The sequence below is a fragment of the Talpa occidentalis genome, unplaced genomic scaffold (genome assembly GCF_014898055.3).
Source record: "Talpa occidentalis isolate TD23 unplaced genomic scaffold, MPIMG_talOcc4v2.1 talOcc4.11, whole genome shotgun sequence".
NCBI classification, from domain to species: Eukaryota; Metazoa; Chordata; class Mammalia; order Eulipotyphla; family Talpidae; genus Talpa; species Talpa occidentalis.
Genome location: NW_023601104.1, coordinates 62,762,709 through 62,785,274, shown reverse-complemented (window position 1 = coordinate 62,785,274; position 22,566 = coordinate 62,762,709). Strand labels below are relative to the sequence as shown.

Sequence of the window (22,566 nt, the reverse complement as noted above, 5' to 3'; positions counted from 1 at the left end):
AAGCCTGCCCTCCCGCCTTACCTCCGCCAGGTAGAGGTTGAGCAGACAGAGCGTGGAGAACTGGAGGCAGGAGGGGAAGCAGTAGAGCAGCCAGTGCGGGAAGAAGTGCAGGTGAGCGGGCGGCCGGAGCAGGGGCAGGGAGCCGCTGAGCGAGAAGGCGGCGGAGAAGAGGGTGGTCCGGAGCGCTGCCCACAGCAGGCAGAGGAAGAGGCAGAGGCTCTGGTAACTCAGCCGCCGCTCGCGGTACAGGAGCAGCCGCCACAGTTGCAGGTAGGCAAAGGCGAAGAGCGCCGCGTAGAGCAGGGCGTGCAGGACGCTCAGCGCCAACTGCACCGAGCCCGGCACCGCGGCGCCCGAGGCGGCAGCGACCGCGCCTCCGCCCGCGCCGCCCCCGCCGGGCGTCGAGGGCTCGCGGCCGGCCGTGGGGGCGGCGGCGGCCGCCGCCCCGGCACGGACACCCTCATCGGGCCGGGGGGCGGGCGCGGGAGCGCGGGAAGCGAGGGGCCGCACGCGGAGCCGCCGTCGAGGGGGAGCAGGATCGCCCCCCGGCCCCCCACCCACCCCAGCCTCCAGCCCCAGGAAGTGCCGTGACAGGACCCGGAGCCCCGCGCCCAGCAGCCGCGGCTCCCCGGACCCCGCCTCTTCTCCTCGCCCCCCCCGGGGGTCTCGGCTCCTCCTGCTGCGGCTCCGCTCAGTAGCTGCAAAAAACAACTCTTCGCTGGAGACAATCAGCTGAGAAACCCGAGCATTTGAGGCGCTCGCTCCGCACGGTGGGCTCTAGCCGATTGGCCCAGGCGGGCACGCCCCCCGCGCGCCGCACTCGGAAGGCCATAGGCCGCGGGACCCGTCGCTCGAGGGATGGGCGATCTGATTGGGCCTTCGCTTTCCCCGCTTTCTCCCGCCCCCTTACTGCCCACCCACACTGCCGATTGGCCCAGCAACTGCACATCCCACTCGCGCCGGCGGGAGGACTCGTTTGTCGCCCGTCACCTGGGGCGGCTCTCGCTCCGCCCCCTGAGCTTCCCATTGGCTGGCGAGCGCTTACGTAAGGAGCACGAGGAGAGGGAGGAGCCTAAGGGCTTGTTTTTTTTTTTGCCTGGGAACCTGACTCCGCGGAGCGGGTGACGGTCGCTGGTGCAGAGGCCCGGGTGCCGGCGCGGGCAGGTAGGCGTGGAGGCTCGCGTCGGCTGGGCGAGCAGGGCACAGCCCCGCCTTTTTCCCTCTCTCGCGAGGAGGGAGCTGCCGGCCGCGCGCCCGCGGGGACCTTGCGGGTCCTCGCCGGTGGGTCTTGCCCGCAGGTGTCGGGCAGGTAGGTAGCAGCGCGGTCCTCGCGGGGCGGCGGGGGGAGCGTGCGTGGTTTCGCCTGCAGGGATGGGCATTCGGATTCGGAGGTTCTGCTCTAGCTGAGGCCCTGCGGCCGGGCTCTGGAGTTTGTCTTACAAGGGACCGCATCTGAATCCTTTTGAGGGGCATTTTACTTTCTCCACCTCTCCCCCCTTCTCACCCCCCACCTGCGTGAGCCTTGAGAGAAAAACGGGAGCCCTTTTTGGGGAGAAGGGATGAAATGGGGCGCCTATGCTGTACAAGGGAAAGACGCTGTCCTCCCTCGGAAATGAATCTTAAGAAGGAGAGGTGTAAGGGTTAGATGGATGTCTAAGGGATCTGTGAGGAGGGGATAGTGGGTCTTTGAAACTAAGAATTTGGAAAGATGCTCCGGGCATAAGTTTAGGCAGCAAGTCAGAAACTGGACTGTGACTCTTGATGATTGTCTTGAGAGGAAGAAGTGGAATAATAGTCCGTGTTCCTTAAATTCCACAAGTGTTTATTTCTCCAACTGTATGTGGTAGATGATGGCACTATTCCTGGGGCTCAGAGAGATACCTACCCATCAATTGCTGTATTACCTTATTGTTGGCCTTTTTTTTTTTTTTTTTTTGGTAATAAAATGAACAAAGTTATGCAAAATGAAGAGAAAATTTGTGTTCTCCTTAGAATAAGTGGTACATCACAAATTTAGTAAGCTAGTAATCCAGTGAAGGACACAGCTACATTTGCTGTCCCAAGACCCTGTTCTAACTCACCATCCTTTGTGGTAATAAAACTTTGCCCAAGTGTTGCTTTCTTCTTTCTTAGTTAAGTAATCCAAAGGGAACTTTAAAGTCTCTTTTGTGCAGCCGATTCTGGAACAGAATCTAGTTAACCCAGGCACCAGATACTCTTGTGTTTTGTACTGACAAACTGTGATAGATGGTTAGGCCTGGAACTGATGTGTGGCTATTGTTAGATGAAACATTTAGCTGAGGAGGTTGTGAGTGCAGCCTACAGTAGGCTGTACAACTTGCTGTAAAATGTTAACAAGCTTAATCCTACAGCAACACTTCACTGCAAGATTGCACACTTATTGGAACTTAAGAACTGTACATTATAGATTTTTAGAGAATGTGGCTAGGGTGGTACACAGTTCTGTTTGAAAGGGGACAGAGTACTCATGAAGCAAGTTAACTACAGTTATGTGCTTAAGTGTGTGTGTGTGTGTGTGTGTGTATGTATATATATATATATATATATAAAGTGTGAACTCAGAATTATCTGATTTTAGGATCTTGTCAAAATCAGCGGCACTTCCTGTTCTCTGACATGACTGTTTTTGTATCATCTATAACCAAGAAGGTGTAAGTTTGAGGTCACCAATAGACTTTGACCGTGAAGATTCTTTGCGTTTTCTTCTATATTCTCTACTTAAAGTGATATAAACAATATTTTTATAGTATCCATACTATAGTTTTAGGTTTTGCTTGTGAGATTTTTTTTATCTCTGACAGAGCAAGGCCAGATAGCCTGCTTTTTTCTCTTTCTTTTTGCTCAACCTACTTAGAAAGGGCTTTACTTTGAGAGGTTGACTCCTTTGGGTAAGTGATAAACTCTGATGAGATCTAACTAGCATTTTATTTGAGGTTGGTTCATTGAGCAGGTTCTGTTCTCCAGTAGCCACATTAAGCTGTAAATAAGCTATTTTTATTTTTACAGAATGTTCTTACAGGAATTTGGTAAGCATTATATGCCCCATTTGTTACAAAATATAAAATGAATCACAAAATATAAAGTGAATTTTTCGCAGAGACCTGATGCCACAGATTTTGGTATAATTTGTTTAATGGTTACAGTTGTAAATTTTTTGTGAGAGGAATACCTCTTATTCTTGAGAGGGAAAACCATCAGTGTTATAATGAATCATAAGGAAAATTTCTGCCTATGAAAGGGAAACCAACCAAGGGTTTTTTAGAAAAACTTACTGCTAGAGTTTCTAAAAATTGTCCACATGCACAATGATTGAATGTCTTTCTAGGAGAGTAGATTCCTGTAACACAGTGATCTTTCAAACATTTTAAAGCAAAACCATTTAAAATATTACGTGGAGGATACCGTTCCACAATGAAGTGTGCCATTAGCTGCTGCCCAGGTGTAGGACACACGCGAAGGCCCATCCATCCTTGCCTCCTTCTTTCTCCAGCCTGGAGATCGGTGTTTTTCTCATGAAGTACTTCCTCTTCATTGCCTTATGGCTTCTTTTTCTGTGTTCTGGTGCCAAACAAAACAAACTTTTGTTGTCCTGAGCATTTTATTTGCAAGCTTTAGCCTTTTTTCCCCTCATAGTGTAGCCTCACTGATGCTTTCTCACAGTGTTCATCACCCTCATATTTGTCCTTTGTTAAATATTATACTCCCCCACCCCTAACTTTTAAGTGACCTGTGTGTATATATTTGTTCAGAGTTTTTGGGTAAGGCAAAAATTGTATTTTCCCTTCCAATTCTGAGTAGTGCTGAGGAATTGGGGACAGCTTTCAGGCACAAATAGTAAGAGTTTGCACAAATTGGGAAGTGTATGTATATATTGTAGTTTTGGCAAACATTTGACTTCCCACTTTTTTTTTTTTGTATTGGCACCTGTTCGGGTAATATAGTCAGTTGCATTTTAAAGAGTTAGCTTCCCTTTTTGAATCTTCCTACAGTGAAACTGGGTCAATTTCCTGTGAATTCTTTGAAATAGAGTGCTGTAAAATCTAGGATATGAATTCATGTTTAAGGCATTGTTCCCTCAGCTGTTACTAAAACCAGTAGAGCTCGGTTGGGCTATACTATAATAACACCTCAAATTGGGTTTAAAACAACAACATGTGAAAAATGCTCACCCAAGATCATCTGGGAGCTTTGTCCTATGTTGTTTTCTTTCTGAGACGTGGTTGGACAAAGAAGGCCTCATGTTGAGTGTCACCAATCTTCGTAGCAGAGGAAAAGTATGTCATGATTCATGACACCTATTTTGACCCTTAAAATCTTCCAGAAGTTACATATGTCACTTTCCACATTTCATTGGCCAAACCAAGTCATGGTCACACCTAACTTAAGGAAATGGGAAAGTATAATATTAACATATTTTGAGAACTAGAAACATTTAGACAGTCTATCCTTGCCAACAAATTCTCGTTGTGCATCCATGACCCATCCCAGTGCAGATAACCCTCAAATCCCATGAGTCCAGACAAATTCAAAGTCCAGATTGTCTGAGTAATGCCCAGTAGTGGTAATCTCTATCAGTGTGGACATGGTAAGTTACCCGTCTCCCTGAATAATATAGAAGGTAGTGCTGAGACAGAGAACTATAATAAGTGTTCCCATTTCAGACATACACCAGATTCAAGACTTCAGCTATTTTGAAATCTTATTGAGCAGATGTTGACATGACTCTAATTCCCTGGGGTTCTCTAGGTAAGTACTTTTCAAACTATATATTATGAATGACCAGTTGTTTTTCTTTTATTCCAATCTACTTTGAATTTTGGTTAAAATTGATAAAGTTGAATGATAAGAAAATTAAATGAAAAACATGTCAAAGTATAATGCCAATTTAAAGTCATTCAATCCAATAGACAAAAAATTACTATAAATCTTCAAAACATTTATACTGAATATCTATTTTTATCTCATTACTGAAAACTAGCAACAAACAGTTCATATTCTGGCACATCGCCTAGAGCAGAGTTCTCCATGGTCCTTAGCCTTGCCCTGCAAAAGGTCCTTCCATTTTTATTATCCTTGGCCACATCTGAAGCTGCCTTTGGAGATTATGGCTTCTTTCCATGGCTGAGTAGTTTTTTTTTTTTTAAAGATTTATTTATTATTTATGCATAGAAGAGCTGGGGTACAGGCCAGAGATGCGGGGGGAGTGGGGGGTGAGAGGATTCACCAGAGACAGGATGGGGAACAGAACAGGCAGACTGTCTGAAATAAACTGCTGAGGGGAGCAGCAGGTGAGACAGGAGAGGTCTGCTTCGCCCTGTGGGTTGCTCCCTAGCTGGCCGGGGATCGAACTCATGCTGCAGAGGCTGAGGATTGCTTCTTAGTGCGGTGCTTAACCCCTTGCACCACCAGCGAGGTCCAAGGCTGAGCAGTTTTGACAGCTTGCTTTCCAATAATAGAAGGGTGGAGACTTAAGGATTGTTTTAAGTTCTGAATAGCCAGACACTTGGATGGTGGTTCTTCTTTTGAGTATATTTCCTTTAATACCTTGTTAAACACAACCAACAGCAGTGATCCCACAATTTTCAGCTCCTGCCTTCCATTTTCTCATCAGGCTATAAACGGTTCAGTAGGCACAAAAGCCTAGGTACATGCTTTTGATAAATTTATTAGGAACATGTCATCTCCAAGTTATTATAGTAATAGTTTTATCAAATGTTTTGCTACTCCTTAATGTGGATAACTTGCTGAGTTCTAGTCTCTGATACAAGTTTCCTTGATTAGGTCCAGAAGTTTCCTTTTTGCCTGACCCTGAGTCAGTATTTTGGGGTTCGTGTTAATACAGTATCTCACTCTGGTTTGTATACCATTGTAGAGAGACTAGATTATATTGCAACAATAAGCCCTAAGTCTCAGTGATTTAAGACAATAAGGTGGTTTATTTCTTCCTATGCCACATGCTCATTGATGAGCTGGGAGATTTTCTGTGTTGTGTTTATTTTTAGTCTGATACTGATGAACAGCCACCATTTGAGTGTCTTTAGTGACTGTGACAAAAGAAAGTGACATATATATCATATATAATAGGTGCAGCCCAGCTCTCAAACACTGCGCCAACCAGGGGAGGCCCATACCATAGTTTCTTTATCCAATTCTCTGTTGATGGTTAATTCCATGCTTTGACTATTGTGAATAATGTTTCTATATATAGAGGGGTGCTAGTATTTTGTGCTATATTTAGAGGGGTGCTATATATAGAGGGGTTAGTAGTATTTTGATTTTCTTTCAGTAAATATCCAGGAGTTGTATTGCTGGATTGTTTGATGTTTATATTTCCCATTTTTAATTTTTTAAGGATTCCTTATATCATTTACCACATAAACAGCCCAATTTATATTGGCACCAACAGTGAATGAGAGTTCCTTTTTCTCTGTATCCCCATCAATAGTTCTTTCCAGTCTTTTTGTTATAGGTCATACTCACAGATGAAAAGTGACATCTCAAGATGGTTTTGACTTGAATTTCTTTTATTATAACTGATGCAGAGATTTTCATGTGCCTGTGGCCATCTATATGTTTTCTTTGGAGAAGTGACTATTCGGGTCTTCTGCCCACTTTTTAATTTGAGTTGTTTGTTTATTTGTTGTTGAATTGTATGAACTCTTTTAAATATTTAGGAGATTAATCCCTTGTTGACTTGTGATATACAATTTTCTTCTCCTAGTCCATGGGTTGACTTTTTGTTTTGTGGTGGTTTCTTTTGCTTTTTAATTTGGTACCGTCCTATTTATTTATTTTTGCTTTTGTGTCCCTTGCCTTTAGAATTGAGTCTCCAAATACATCTCTGAGGTAGATGTCCAGGGGAGTATCATCTATGTTTTTTTTTTTTTAATCTGTTTTATGGTTTCAGGCTTCCATCTAAGACTTTGATCAGTCTTGAATTAACTTTTTAAATGGAGTTAAATACTGATCTAGTTTTTTTTTTTTTTTTTTGCAGGTCACTATCTTTCCCTACACTATGTTGAAAAGGTTTTTCTTTCTCCATAGTATGTTCTTGGCTTCTTTGTTACACAGTCCATATTTGTGTGGGTTCATGTCTGGGCTTTCAATTCTACTCTGTGTTTCAGTTTCTCCTCCAACACCATACTATTTTGATTACTATTTCTTTGTTTGAATTCAGGGACTATGATACCTCATTGCTTTGTTATCTGGCATCTTTTGTGTACTATACAAATTTTAGAATTGTTTGGTCAATTTCCTGAAAATTGCCATTGGTATTTTGATGATATTGTGTTGAATCTATAAATTGTTTTAAGTAATATGGCAATTTAACAATGTTTATTCTTCCAATCCATGAACATACAGTATCTTTCCGTTTCTTTGTGTCTTCTTTTTTTTTTTTAGTGTCTTATAGTTTCATTATATAGGTCCTTCACCTTTAAGCTTATGCCTAATATACTTGAATCTTTCAATTGTATTCACCCCTCTTCTTCCTCCTCCATCTTTCATTTGTGTTTTATTGAAATGCTTAATCTTTTAATTAGGCTGGAATTATTTCATATTGTGACAGATTTTATATTGTTATTCCTTTAGACACAGGATATATTCATTCTTCCCCTCCTCTCAAAATATAAAGAAAATATTGAGTGACCTATTTTAAGCCCTTCCCATTAATATGAAGTGGCTTTGAAATATTCTGGATTAACATAGCTATAATATGTAATCAGTTTTAAAGTCAAGGGTACCCCTTAATTATATCATTAAAATTACTTCTTAATGATTCCTCATGGTTCTCACTTCTCATGCTATTTGAGTTTTTGAACTCTTGGCTCCTATTAAAAATTAATGATAATTTTTTTTGCACAGACATAAACTAATTGTAATGAAAAAAATTTTTAGGAAGTAATCAATGTATAATAACTTCTTTTTTTTTTGGGGGGGGGGAATAACTGCTCCTTGGGGGAGAGGTATTATGTACTTATTGATAATATTGAAAGGCTAGAGTAAATATCCAATTTAGTATGATTTTCCCCTAAATTATTATTTTATTATTTTATTCTTTACTGAAAAAATTCTTCCCCTTTTTTATGAGTAATTTTTTTCTTTTTTCCCCCCTATTTTCAGTTTTGAGCTAGTGGTCTTTTATCTGAAAGATATGAATCCTATTTGAAATAAAACAGATTCTCACCTATACCTGTGGTGTATTTACCTTCTAGAACTATATTTTTTATATTGCATCAGTTTTCCTAAGCAGTCACATCTCAAACTTAAATAAAATAGATCACCAGTAGAAAAACTTTCTAAAAGAAGAAATTTTTAAGAGATTTTTGAAAATAGCAAAATGGAAGACACGGAATTGACAGCAGATGCAGAGGACAACATGGAAGGAAGTACAGCATGAAAGAAGACTAGAGGAAGATATTTGGAACAAATCTGAGTTCAGAAAATGGAATTGAATTAAAATATGAGTTGATAAAGATCTTTGAATTTCTGGACTGTATAAAAAAATCTGTGTTGAGCAATAAAATTTGGAAAAAAAACAAAAACGTTGAAAAAACTATTGTGTTAAGCTTTAAAAATGTGTATTTAAAATGAATGTTCTTTAATAGTTTAAAAAGGTACTTTTCTAGACTATTTAAAGTAAAGTAATGTGAATATAGTAGACATATATTTTGGATCTCTCATTGTAATCCAGTCTAGGAAGGGAAAGATAAAATACCCAATTTAACAAAAGGAGTGGGTAATGGTTAAGAATTTTAGAACCCTTAAAAATGACAATTAGTTTATTGTGCTCTAGTAAATATCTGTTTAAGTTAAGATGCTTATTGCATATTTCAGATATCTTTGATATATTCCAGTTTCAAAAACAATGGTATTATCAAATCAATGTTATCGTAGATCATCCCCTCTCAAATTTTTACTAGAAGGAAACAGTGATGTACTAGGAAAGTCAAATACTATATGTCATGTCTTATATTATTCTTTTTGCAGATTTTACTTCATGTATTTGGCAAATTCATTCTGCAAAACTTAGTTGAACACGCACCTACTCTTGCAGATAATGTCCTAGGCAACAACACAGCAGTGAACAAAAAGACAAAATTGCCCGTGCATATCCGACTACAGTTGATGATGTCTTCCAGCTTCAACGTTTTTAGAGTTGGCATCTCCTTTGTTGTGATATGCATATTCTATAAGTCAGCAGTAGACTCTCTACCAGAACTGAGTCCTCAGAAATATTTCAGTACGTTGCAAGCAGGGAAAGCCTCCTTAGCTTATTTCTGTCAAGTCAGTAAGTATTTTTTATATTCTAAAAATGATTTTATGATGTTTCTGTTGCTATTTCATCAATATGTTCACTGGGAACTTATTGTCAGGATTAATAATATCCCATAAAATTGCTACTATAGTAAGCCTATCTGTGTTTGAATCTTAACTGCCACTTGACCTGATGTGTGACCTTGGTCAAGTCACTCGGCCTTGCTGTATGCCTTTTTTATCATCTATAGTGAGAAATAGTACTCATGATTTATAAGTTTATTGTGCTGATTAAATGATTTTACTTGTGTGCCTAACCCATAGTAAATGCTATTTAAGAATCAGCTGTTCATATGTTGGTATTCATGTGACTTTCATTTAATCTTTTCTGAAAGTATACTTTTTGACCTTTTTAATGTGAAAATATTTTAAAGGTATTTTTAAACTTTGTAATGTAGTATTAATAATGCTATAGTTTAATATCCTGTTTTAGTTGTAGCATTAATTATACTGAATTACCTAGTGTAACTGTTAAGCATAATTAATAATTACAATGGTATCATTTAAGTCTTTATGCCTTGAAAATGCTGTTCTTGAAATTAGTGATGAAGTGAAGGCACTTTTCTATTGACTTCCCACACTGTTTTAAAATCATTTTGAAAGTTTTGTGTATGTGTACATGTATGTTGTGTATATGGACTCGAACTTGGAAAAATATTGCCAAATGTTATATTTAAATTAAGCATTTACTCTGTTCTTGTTTTAGAAAGTTTTTAAGGTCACTTACCAACTCTATCATGATAAAAACATTAGAAATAATTCAATAGGAAATAAGGGCATAAAATAATATAACTATATTTATTCAGTTATTTGATTATTTGTTATTGCATACTAGTTTTAAGTTTGCAGCTTTGGACTTTAATTTTAAAAATTTATCTTTCCTTCCTAAGGGGCATGTCGTAAAACATTCATAAAACATTTCTTATTTTAGATTCTCCAAGTACCTCTATTTTTCTGGAAGAACTGAATAAGGCTGTTAAACCTCTCCAGGACTATGGAATTTCAGTTGCAAAGGTAGAAAAATATTTTAATAAATTTTTAGTGGCAAACATTTTACAGCTGTATAGCTTAATACTAAGTATCTAAAAATGCCTATGTTGTTTCATGTCTTTTTCCAAACTGGAAAAATGCTTTTTCTAACATTTTTGATAAGGGTAGACAAAAGCACTGAAATACAGTTCCAGATTATTAAATAAATTTGTACATATAGAGAAAAAAAGCTGTTTAAACTTCTTTAGTTAAGAATTTAATTTTATTTTATACACTGTTCTATTGGCGCTGTGATGTCATTTTTTCAAACCTAGAGTTAGGCTTTTGTTTTCCATAGCTTGGCAGGTATATCATAATCAATATCCATAACCGAGCTATTTATTAAATTTCTATTAGCACAAATTGAGGTCATTGAAGTATTTTTTTCTTTCCTATTTTCCTAAGTTTTTATAATTGTTTATTTCAGTTTTTCACATTTATTTCTAGAACAAAGTTAAAACAGCCTAACTTGAAATTACATATTTAATTTTTTTTCAAAAAAGTTCAAACTGAGTATTAGGGAAAATTTTCACATGAATCATGGATTACATAGCTGCACAGACCTTTGATGTAGTTTAAAGTTAAAATTTGTATATCAGAAATCTGAATGATTAGTAACTCAGCAGTTATTAAATTCTTTCATACTAGTGTTTGCCTGACTTTCTGTGTACATTTATTTATTTATTTTTTTAAAGATTTATTAATTTTATACAAGAGCTGGGGTACAGGCCAGAGGTGCGGAAGGGTGAGAGGGTTCACCAGAGACAGAGTGGAGAGCAGAACAGGCAGACTACTGAAATACATTGCTGAGGGGAGCAGTGGGCCCGACAGGAGAGGTCTGCCGCTCAATGTGGGAATCTCCCTGGCCGGCCCGGAATTGAACCTGCGCTGCAGAGGCTGTAGACAGCTTCACAGCGCTGTGCTCAACCCGCTGTGCCACCGGGGAGGCCCATGTGTGTACATTTATTCTTAGTCTGTTCCTTCATGAGATGGCTTCTGCTCCATTGGTCTTTGCAGCTAGAGTTGCTGGTACAGGAAGCATATAAAAGCTAGCTAACCTTGGCTATTATAGGGAAGCCATTCTCTCTACCCACTAACACTTCTGATAGAAAACGTGTGAATTTTCCATACCAGGCAATTCTGACAACTAGCTGCCCAGAGTTAGCACAGGGCCCATGGGTTCAGTGCTCAGTTCTGTCAGACTGCCCATCATTTCAGATGCCAGTCACAAGTAGTAGGTCTCCAGGTTACCAACTTCTGTAGGACTTGGTTGGGGGTTTTCACAGCCTAATCCTCAGGTTTGATCATTTGCTTTAACATAATAGCTCACAGAACTTAGGGAAAAAATATTAGTTACTATTACTGTTTCTAATAAAGTATATCACTCAGGAATAGCTAAATGGAGGAGAAGCAAAGGCAAGGTCTGGGAGACTCTCAAGTATAGGAGATTCTGCCCTCATGTATTAATAGTTTGGGGTGTGCCCCCTCCCAGTATTTGATGTGTCTGTCAACCCAGAAACCTTCCATACCCTGTTGTTTAGAGTTTTATGGAAGTATTACTTAACTTTGAACAACTGGCTATATTCTGGAATGATAATGCACTCATCTCTGGGGAGGCTTTGAATAAGATTTTAAACTGAAATTCAGAAATGAAATACTAGGTTGATTTGACAGTTAATGCAATAATCATGCTATTTAATAACTAGTAACTAGTAATTGTGTATCTAATAACTGGAATAGCATATTAAGGTTCCTGCTCAGGGTTGTCTTTTTAAACTAAGATAACTTAAATTCTCGATTTTACAGATGAGGACACTAAGTTATGTGGAAAGGAGACTGGTGAATGTGACAGATCTATATTTAGTATCTACCTCAGTTTCTGGCACATAATAAATACTCAGTAAATGTTTATGAAATTCAAATGAATTACTATATTTAGACTTCTTTGGGATAGAAAGATGCCTAAGACCTATAAAAAGATGCCTGTTTCTTTGGAGAGTTTATATTCTAAATAAGGGCCATGAAACAGATTCACAAATAATTTGATAACTAGCAGAACCTGATCTTAATATTAAGAGAGATACAAATAAATTGCCATAGAGGTTAAAAGAAAGAAAGTTCCTATCTGATTGTTGGGGTGGAAAGTCATGTGTGATACTGGGAAAGACTTCACAAAAAGTGGCATTTTGAGATATTTTCAAAAGTGAAAAATAACCAGGGGGCAGAGGTAGATGAAGAAAGCATTACAATATAAATGGATTAAATGTTCTAATTAAGATAAAGATTGTCAAACAGGGCACAGTAATCAAACCCAACTGTATGCTATTTAGAAATGCATCTTAAAGGTTTCAGAACTTGGGCCTTCCTGGTGGCGAAGGAGTTAAGTCTCAGTGCTATCAAACTATTGCCAGCCACTGCTGTATGAGTTCGATCCTTTGGCACAACAGACCTCCCCTGTCTCACCCACTGCTCCCCTCAGCAGTGTATTTCAGTACATCTGCCTCTTCTGCTCCCCACTCTGTCTCTGGTGAATCCTCTCACCCCCTGTACCTCTGGCATACCCCAGTTCTTGTGTGCATAAATAAGTAAAAATAAATCTTTTTTTTTTTAGTAAAAATAAATCTTTAAAAAAATCTTAAAATAAATCTTTATTCAGGGTGAATAAAGAAAAAGGATAGGTCATGAAAATAATTACCAAAAGAAAGTGGATTTAGCCATGTTTTTATATCTACAAAGTAGATTTTAAAACAAAGACTTGTGTGTCATCCCAAACTTTTCTATGAAAACTAATCCATTAATAACTCCCTTAGGTTCAACTGTCAAAACTTTAAATCTCACTTTTTCCTGTACTTTCACTTTTACTCCTTCTGTCCAAACTACCACTTCTTATCTAGGAATCCACAATAGCCTTCGAGTGATTTTCCTTTTTTCTCTATTATCCCTCTAAACTTTTCTACACATAAAGTCAGATGTGTCAGATTACAGTGCTTCCATGACAATTAGGATAAAATAGAAGCTCCTCACTCTGACAGACTCTGCCCTTCCACCTTGTTAATTTATTCCCGATGTATACTGTATACCTTTCTGCCCCTTTAACCTGCATGATGTATTATTTCCAAAAAACCTTTGCAGGTGTTTTCCCCTCTGCTTAATTCATCGCTTCAACATACTGACATATTTGTATACATCACTTCATTACTTCAATTCTTTGTGCAAAAATGTCACCTCCTTAGAGAAGCCCTCTTTGATTACTTATCTAAAATATCCTGTTACATATTTTCCCCTTTTTTTCTTTATGGCACATAACTTCACACCGTATATTAATTAACATTTTAAATTGTCTTATTAACTTTTGAAATTTTCTCTACTATTGTAAGTTCTAAAGATGAAGTTGCTTATTTGTATCAGAGTAATTTACTGGGTGACTAGAACAGTAGCTCACATAAGGTAGATGTTCAAATATATGTTGAATGGGTGAATGGACAAATCTATTGTCATAATGTCAATCATCTCTTATGCTTTGACTTTTTAAAAAGTACACATACTAAAATTTATTTTTTGGTTATGGCACTCTACACTGACTTTCAATTCTGACTTTCTATTCTTGATATATTTTCTGAGTATCAGTTCTCCTTTTGTAGCTTTTCATAAACAAATGTCACTTCCCAGTTATCATTCTGCTTCCTCAAACTTTGTTAGACTTAAATTGAACAATAACAAAAAATTCAGCTTGAGAATCATAAAATCCAAAGCAAAACAGCTGTTCTTCCAGCCTTGGTTTTGGTGAGAAGTAGGTGTGTACCCACTTGCCCCATCTAGAAACCTCTTCATTTCTTTGTATCTATCCTGATCCCCACTATCCCATTCTGCATGCACATACTCAGTCTTTTCCCTGGCCTTGCTTACTGTATTTTTGAAAAGTCTTCAATCTCTTCTGTCCAGTCATCCTGGACTGATACTCATGTGATATTATTTTAACTTGCCCTCTTGTTTTGTGCTCTCTTGCCTTCCTTTTATCTTTATGTTGCTGCCAAGATTGTCCTTGTATTTTTCACATAGAGTTCAGATAATAAGCTGTCAAAGGCTGTTAAGGCTGCTCTACCTTCAGCTGGGAACCATTCTTTGCATTATCCTTAGCAAAGGTTTCTTTTGGAAACCTGTTTTATGGTCCTGATTGCTGCTGGTGCTCTAGCTATCTTGTCTGGTTTTTGTCAGGCAGGAATGGGAAGAGTAAGGGTATCAGTTAATCTTTTAAGAGTCTCCTGAAATTCCAACTCAGTGACATCTAACATCCTCTGTCATCCCTTAGCTGTTGGGGAGTTTGGAAAAATCTTATGGGGCACTTGCCTTTAGTGAGATTCTGTTAGTAAAACAACAGTGGATGATGGATTTGGGGGAAGAAACCACCAGTGTCTGCCATGCCTCTGATCGAGGTGCTGAGATGCTTTCATGGTCCACTCACGTCTGTGCTTCCTGACTTTTTCTTATGACTTTTTGTCCTGCCATTGTTGTTTCCTTCCTTTTCTACCTGGTTACCTTTCTATTAATTAAATATAATTCTTAGGTGTTCAAACAGTACCCTCCTCTAGGTTACCACAAGCTCTTGAATAAGATAGCCATTATGCTAGTATATAAGTCAGAAAGAAAAGTAAAATAAAAAAAAAAATTGAATTGCAACAAGCTAGAATGTTTAGTTTCCCTTCTTGTTTCCCTAATCAAGAAAACTGACCTTTTGATATATACCCTAAACTTTGAATATAATCTTTTGAAGGTTAATTGTGTTGGAGAAGAAACATCAAGATACTGTGGAAAAGAAAGTGATTTGATGAAAGCCTATTTATTCAGGTAAACTATTTTTTTGAGAATGAGTGACAAACATAAAGCCATACTTCTAGAACATTCAAATACTATAAAATATCATTAAGCCATAATAAAGTTGTGTTCAGTGGGAATCATATGAAACTTACCAAAAAGTCCAAGTAATTGATTTTTACTAGCACTTGAGTTTCCTTATCTAGAGAGTGAGGAGAGTAATACTTGTCTCACAGCATAGTTTTGACTATTATAGGACTATTTGACTATTACATGATTATCTAATGTAAACGCCTGTTAAAAATGCCTGCTAAGTAAGTTGCAAATTTTGTCTTCTAAGTAGATCTATTAGGTTCATGTTCAGGTGTGACATAAATGCACTGTATTTTTGAGGGTCTGCCAATATTCAGATTAAGATTCCCCCCGCACTTGAGTTTGCTACTCTATCTGAGGCTTCTCAAAATCCTTTCCTCAAAATGTTGGGATTTGGCTAAGAAGTGGGGAGAGATCCTGCCCCTCCAGGACCTCTGCTGAGGACACCACTGATTTCTCTTCCCTGTTTGTCTTCTTCCCAGCCCATTTAGGGAATCTGTGTATGTGACAGGGGGATTGGCAGAAAGCCTTGTTTGGACTCAGGTTTTTTTCCCCAGTCTTTTTGCCAGGTCCAGGGCCTAGAATTTTCAAGGTCACCATATTTATTGAGTTTTTTTAAATAAATATTTGAGTGTATTGTGGCCAGTACTCTGTTAGGAGCATGAGATAATGGATAAAACACAAGCTGTAGCATAAAGAATTTATTAAGGCCAAGTAAAGTGAATTCCGAGGAAATATTTTCATAATGCTTTTCTGAACTTTTTATAGGGGCACCATATTACTCAGAGAATTCCCTACTGATACTTTGTTTGATGTGAATGCCATCGTTGCTCATGTTCTCTTGTAAGTACAGGGGCTACCCATTGGTTCTTTGTTATCTACTGACTTCCTTGTAGACAACCACAATCCATTACAATATTTTAGGGCTTAAACATTATATTTATAGGTATCAATTTTAGTGAAATTGCTGCTCCTAGCTTCCTACAGAGAGGATATAAATGTTCTTAAATGACAAAGGATACAGAAACATGTGGACATGTTGTATGAAAGTAGGAGGACACAGCATAGCCACGTGGGTCTACTACTGCTTTTGCTTTTGATTCCACCTATGGAGTGAGGATTTTACCAGGTAAGAAGCTCATCTTCGCTATTCTCACTGGGACTTTTAATGTATCTGGCATCCTTCTTTACCCAGCCTATTTGTTTTCTGGAGTCTGTAGGTCTGTGATGGCTCAGGAAATGCAAAAATGATGCAAATAGTCACAGTACATACTTGAGTGTTGAGGGAGAGAGTTTAATTTCCCTGGCATATAATCTTTGGGCCTGGGATTCAGACCTGTTTTCCTTAGTCTACCCCTGTACACCACTATAATCTACCCCTGAATGTAGTCTAGTATTCTCTTTGGTGACAAAGTTAGAAACTAGAACTTGTTAAAGACATTAGTTGATGTGAATTTTTCCAATTTAATGTTGTTGTAGGTTTGTTGCCCACTAAGATCCTGGCTGATATTGACTTGCTTTGTTTTCTACTTAGCTCCTCTTTTCTTCCCCTCCTACCTGATTTGCACAAAAATTGGGTGAGAATTAAATTAGAAGAAACTCAAAATTTACAGGTAGAAAGTTGTGGTTATCACTTTGCAAATGACACTTTCAGATGTCCCAGTACAAATCATATTAACAAAAGGTCTTTAGAAATCCCTGACAACCATGCCCTGTAGACATAAGAATGAAACTTAGCCTTTTATTTATTTATTTTTTTAATATTAATTGTTTACATTTTTTTAAAAAAAGATTTATTTATTTATACAAGCACTGGGTACAGTCAGAAGTGTGGGAAGGTGAGAGAATTCACCAGGGCCGGAGCAGGGAGCAGAGCAGGCAGAAGGACCAAAGTACACTGCTGAGGGGAGCAGTGGCGGCAGGAGAGGTCTACACGCCATGCAGGAGAGGTCTACGCGCCATGTGGGACAGTCCTCCGGTGGCCTGGGAGCAGCCGGGGATCGAACCGGCTCTGCAGAGGCTTCGGGCAGCTTCGCAACCCAGCGCTCAACCACTGCGCCACCGGGGAGGCCCAAGATGGCCTTTTAAAGAAAGAGTTCTGAAGTGCTATGGTGCTGCCTTGGAAATCCTTTCCTGGGATAGAAAAGGGGTGACTATCTTGAGGGTGCGGTCATAAAACTCTTTGGAAGAAGTTCAAGTAATAGGTATGATATTTGTTTTCAGGAAGCTTACTAGTTTCTGCTGTTTTTACAATTCCTATCTGCTAAATGTTTTTATCTTAGAAATAAGGGTGAAGAAACAGAGAAAGGCAATTCTCTGAGGGATGGACAGGGTTGTTTTTGGCAAGTTTGATACAAATCCTGGAGCAGCAGGTCCCTGCTGGACAACCTGATGACAAGTAGTTTTGAAACAAATGGACCTTAGATACAGAGGAGCCGTCAATGCTGGGGCCCTCTTCTCTGACTGGTTAACTTGTGGGCTTGTGTCATCCAGTCCTTCTGTGGGGGTATCTGTTCTTAGTGCTGTACTTACACTGATTTATAGAAAACTAATTCTACAAATGGATTGTCCCCCATATTCCTGCTATATGCAAGATACTTATTAGGCATAGGGGATACAAAACAATAGGATGTAGCTTAATGTTTTCTAAGAATGTAGTGTTTTGTTGCAGAGATAAATATATAAACGAAATATTATTTAGTAAATAAAATAGTAGAAGTATGTATGCATGGGGGCTTATGGATCCTCATGGAAGGGAATGTTTCTTTGTGTCTGGAATGAGGACAGATTTTTATTAAGGAGTCTTCCTAAAGGAAGTGGCATTTGAGATGCATCTTAAAGGTTAATGGGATTTTGGTGAAGAATGGGAAGGTTGGAAGACCAATAGTAACTGTGTGAGCAAAGGCATGGAGGTTAGAATAGTTTGTAGAGGGCAGTTTTTGCTCCACAGAGAGGGAGAGTGAAATGTGAAACAGGAGGTGAAAGCAGAGAAGCAGGCATGAGTCCGATGAATGGGATCTTTGCCTTGTGAAGAAGTTTGGGTTTTTAAATAGCCACTTGAGGGTGAGGAACCCAGCTCCAGATCTAAGAACTTATGTGATGTTTCTTTTAGGCCTGACCCTAGACCATCACAAAGCTTTGCCTGGCAGATCTCATGGGGTGAAGGTATAACTTGGTGCATAGCCAGTCCTTGAAGTTGTATAGAGAAAGTAAAGTTTCTTCTCCCTCCCAATCTCTATGCTCATAGGTACACCTGCAATTCTAGTCTAGTCACCTATGTTTGGAGACCTTCCTACCAGTCTTGTACATGTTACAATTGATGAATCAATGTCAACACATTATTAACTGATGTGTACAGTTTATGGTTTGTTCTTCGATTATGCAGTTTCAAGTTTTGACACATATATAATGATATGTAGCCACCATTATAATATCACATAGAATAGTTTCAAAGACCTAAAAAAATCCTCTGTTCTTCTTCCAATCATCCTTCCACTCCCCAGTCACCAATCTTTTTACTGCCTGTATAGTTTTCCGTTTCCCAGAGTGTCATATAGGTGGAATCATATAACATCTAGCTTTTTCAGATTAGCTTCTTTTATGTAGCAGTATTTAAGGTGCCTTCATATCTTTTTTTTAAAGATTTATTTATTTAAAAATGCAAGAGTTGGGGTACAGGCCAGAGGTGTGGGAGGATGAGAGGATTCACGAGACACAGAGCGGGGAACAGGCAGATCAACCAAAGTACACTGCTGAGGGGAGCAGCAGGCAAGTCAGGAGAGGCCTGCTGTGCCATGTGGGTTGCTCCCTGGCTGGCCGGGGATTGAACTCCTGCTGGAAATGCTGTAGACAGCTTCACAGTGCTATACTCAACCCCTTGCCCACCAGGGAGACTCTCTTCATGTCTTTTCATAGTTAATTTCTTTTTAATATCTTTCATAGTTAATTACTAATATTCCGTTGTATGGATGTACAACTGTTTTTTCATTCATGTACTGAAAAATATCTTGTTTGCTTCCAAGGCTTGGCGTTGCAAATAAAAAATGCTAAAAATGTTCATGCTAGGTTTTTTGTATCGATGTTGCTTTTAACTAATTTGGGTAAAAACTTAGGGGTATGAATTCTATATTATATGATAAACTATAGCTTTGTAATGCTGCCAAACTGTTTTCCAAAGTGGTTATACCATTTTGCATTCCCACTACAATGAATGAGTCCCTGTTGCTTCACAGCCTCACCAACACTTAGTATTATCATTTTAACAAATAAAGCCATTTTTACCCCAAAGAATTCAAAAATACTAGTTCAAAAGAAAAACTGTATTTCCATGTTAATTGCAGCAGTATTTATAACAGCCAAGATACGGAAGCAACCTAAGAGCCCCCAAAACAGAGGAATGGATCAAGAAGATGTGGCATATACACACACGCACGCACACACACACAGAGGAATATTACTGAGCAATCAGAAAAGATAAACTCACACCATTTGCAGCAACATGGAAGGATTATACTATGTGAAATAAGTCAGGAGGAGAAAGACAAATATCAGATCAATGTCACTTATATGTAGAATATAGAGAAACCATGCAAAGGTTCAGAGAAAGATAAGCTTCAAAATTAACCTCTGAAAGCTGACTGTAGAACTGAAGCATTCAGCATCCTCTTCTTTGAGCTAGAAGGATTTAGCATGGCCTTGTGTTATGGATCCTATATTCTAGATCCTCATTCTAGAAATTAACATTAAAAAATATGTGTTAAAGTTAAGAAGCCACTGGGAAAAATAAGAGACATTAGATTATAAATGCCATTACTTTTGGTTATTATTACCTCATAATGACTACTTAATGAGCTTTGGGACATTAAGCAAGGTAACCTCTCTAAGTCCCATGACCTTATCTATAAAATGGAGTTAATGATAGTACTGACTCAGGTGATTGACATGAAAATTAAACAAGACAGTTCATTGCTGAGCCTTCTTAGTTATAATCCTCAAAATCTAGGTCTGACTGGCTTGAGCTGAAAGGATTTGGAGTGTAAAATCTCAAGCTACCTTAAAGGGCTGGAGAACAGGCTGAGTTTATGTAGTTCTGAGTTACCATGAAAAATCACAACAGAATTAGTCTGGTAAGGACTGCTGCATTACTGCTGAGCATTGGATGCCACAGCTTGTATCCCGTGTACTGGATCTGTCATCAGCACTGTTGTCACTGTGACCTTTGATGCTGACTTTTGCTGTTATTGCTTCTTGAAGTAATTCTGCACTGTCCCTGATTCTTCACATCACTAGCGCTTGGTCCAGAATGTCAGGCAAATGATTCTGGGTCACATAGCCATGCCTTGCAGCAGGGAGCCTAGAAAAGCAAGTTTATAATATCATTAACTTTTATGAGGACATTTGGGCTCTGACCACCATGAAAACTTAGAAAATTGTGAATTTCCAAAGCAAAAGAGAGGAATTAAGAGCAGGGCAGTCCCCAAACTAATAAATTGCTACTAATTATAAAGTGCATAGGATTACCTGACAAGTGGTAACTGCCCCCCAAATGTTATCTTTTATTAATTTATATTTGCCATCCTTATTAAGAAAAAAGGCTGGTGAGATGTCTATTCTCTGATTTGATTTTGAAGCAAATAGAACTACTAGAGCAACAAAGGTAAATGGGTGGATATAATTTTCAAGCTTCGAATTTACATGGCCGTCTAGTTAGTTGGTGCTTCCCAATGGTTTTGCAGTAACTCACTGCTCATTCTGGACTTGTTTGCTAAAGTACGTCAGCTGCCAGTACCCAGATTGCCACTGAGACTCCCTTGTCATCCTTTAGTTCCTTCTCTTAGACCTTGTTTCCTACTTATGTGTTATTTAGAAAATGCCCATCTTAGTGTTAGAAAACCTGGATTTAAATCTCTGGTCTACCAGTAACTGCCAGTATAATCTGGAGCAGGTTATTTAGTCCCTCAGGCTGTGTTCTCTCTCTCTCTCTCTCTCTCTCTCTCTCTCTCTCTCTCTCTCTGTGTGTGTATGTGTGTGTGTGTGTTTGCATGCACACACATGCAGGTTGAAAAATATATATTTTTAAAGATTTATTTATTTATATAAGAACCAGGGTACAGGCCAGATGCACAGGAGGGTGAGAGGATTTACCAGAGACACAGTGGGGAACAGAACAGGCAGACTGATGAATACATTGCTGAGGGGAGCAGTGGGTGAGACAGGAGAGGTCTGCCGTGCCATGTCAGACCCTTGATGGCCAGCTGGAATCGAACCGGCACTGCAGAGACTGCAGAGAGCTTCACAATGCTGTGTTCAACCACCTGCACCACCAGGGGAGACCCAGCTTGAAAAATGTTCTAAGAAAATCATTAGGGATTTAAATGAAAACATACCAAAAAGTCTAGTATGTAGCATGTACTGCTCAATGAATATTTCTTTTAAAAGCAGAACAAGAGGCCTGGGGGTTAAGTTTTACATTTATTTTAAAAGCTTGAAGAAATCTATAATAAATAGGTAAATATTAAGGCCAAAATAATTTAGGTTAGCCATTTAAAGGTTACACAAAGTCATAATGTTTTTGTATTAACAATGTGCCTTTGTCATTGTCATTCTCTCAAGAGTACATTTCCAGAGGCTCTGTGGCATGTTGCATGATGTCACAACATATTGAGTGCAGAAACAGCTATGAGAATCTAGCTGTTTTCCACTAGTGCAGTATTAAAGAGCTTTGCAAACATGTGAAATATTGCCACTCTTCTCACTACATGTTTTCTTTTATTTCTTTTACTCAGTATGCCACAACATACTGAGTGCAGAAACAGCTATGAGAATCTAGCTGTCTTCCACTAGTCCAGTATTAAAGAGCTTTGCAAACATGTGGAATATTGCCACTCTTCTCACTACATGTTTTCTTTTATTTTGGAAAAATTCAATTATAGTTTTTAATAAAGTATTCCTCATGTTTAATGCAATAGTGTTTATTATTATTTTTAAAAGAATTTAAGAAATATCTTAAAATTCCTGTTTTAATTTATATATTGGCAATTATTGATAGATGTAACCTACATAAACAAAATCTCTTTGAGGCAGTGAATAATTTTTAAGGTCATAAATAAATCTTGAGACCAAAAAGTTTGGTAACTATTATGTTATTGGAATGTGCCATGTTTCCCATGAGAGGAAACTATGTTCAGCTAATTCATTGTGGAGATTGAACCTTTTCTTGCTGATGTATATGGAACTGGAACAAACTTCAAAAATACTTTAGTTTTAACCTAACTTTAAAAATATACACATAACACA

At 38.7% G+C, this 22,566-nt stretch overlaps 2 protein-coding genes across 4 annotated transcripts in view; one reads left to right on the top strand and one right to left on the bottom strand.

Moving 5' to 3' along the window:
* The window catches only part of GPR137C (G protein-coupled receptor 137C), a 59,471-nt gene extending 59,007 nt beyond the window's left edge, over positions 1–464 (bottom strand). The window contains 2 exon segments of the mRNA XM_037503346.1: positions 22–443; positions 446–464. Coding sequence (XP_037359243.1) covers positions 22–443; positions 446–464 — 441 coding nt within the window.
* A 645-nt stretch (positions 465–1,109) lies between these two features.
* The window catches only part of TXNDC16 (thioredoxin domain containing 16), an 81,772-nt gene continuing 60,315 nt past the window's right edge, over positions 1,110–22,566 (top strand). Inside the window, exons 1-6 of one of the 3 annotated variants that reach the window (XM_037503344.2) lie at positions 1,110–1,164; positions 4,683–4,767; positions 9,077–9,310; positions 10,268–10,350; positions 15,137–15,210; positions 16,039–16,113. In XM_037503344.2, coding sequence (XP_037359241.1) covers positions 4,740–4,767; positions 9,077–9,310; positions 10,268–10,350; positions 15,137–15,210; positions 16,039–16,113 — 494 coding nt within the window. In that variant the 5' untranslated portion in view covers positions 1,110–1,164; positions 4,683–4,739. Of the gene's footprint in view, positions 1,165–1,190; positions 1,310–4,682; positions 4,768–9,009; positions 9,311–10,267; positions 10,351–15,136; positions 15,211–16,038; positions 16,114–22,566 lie in introns of those variants that run through there. The other 2 variants (XM_037503342.2, XM_037503345.2) reach the window with 2 other exon arrangements.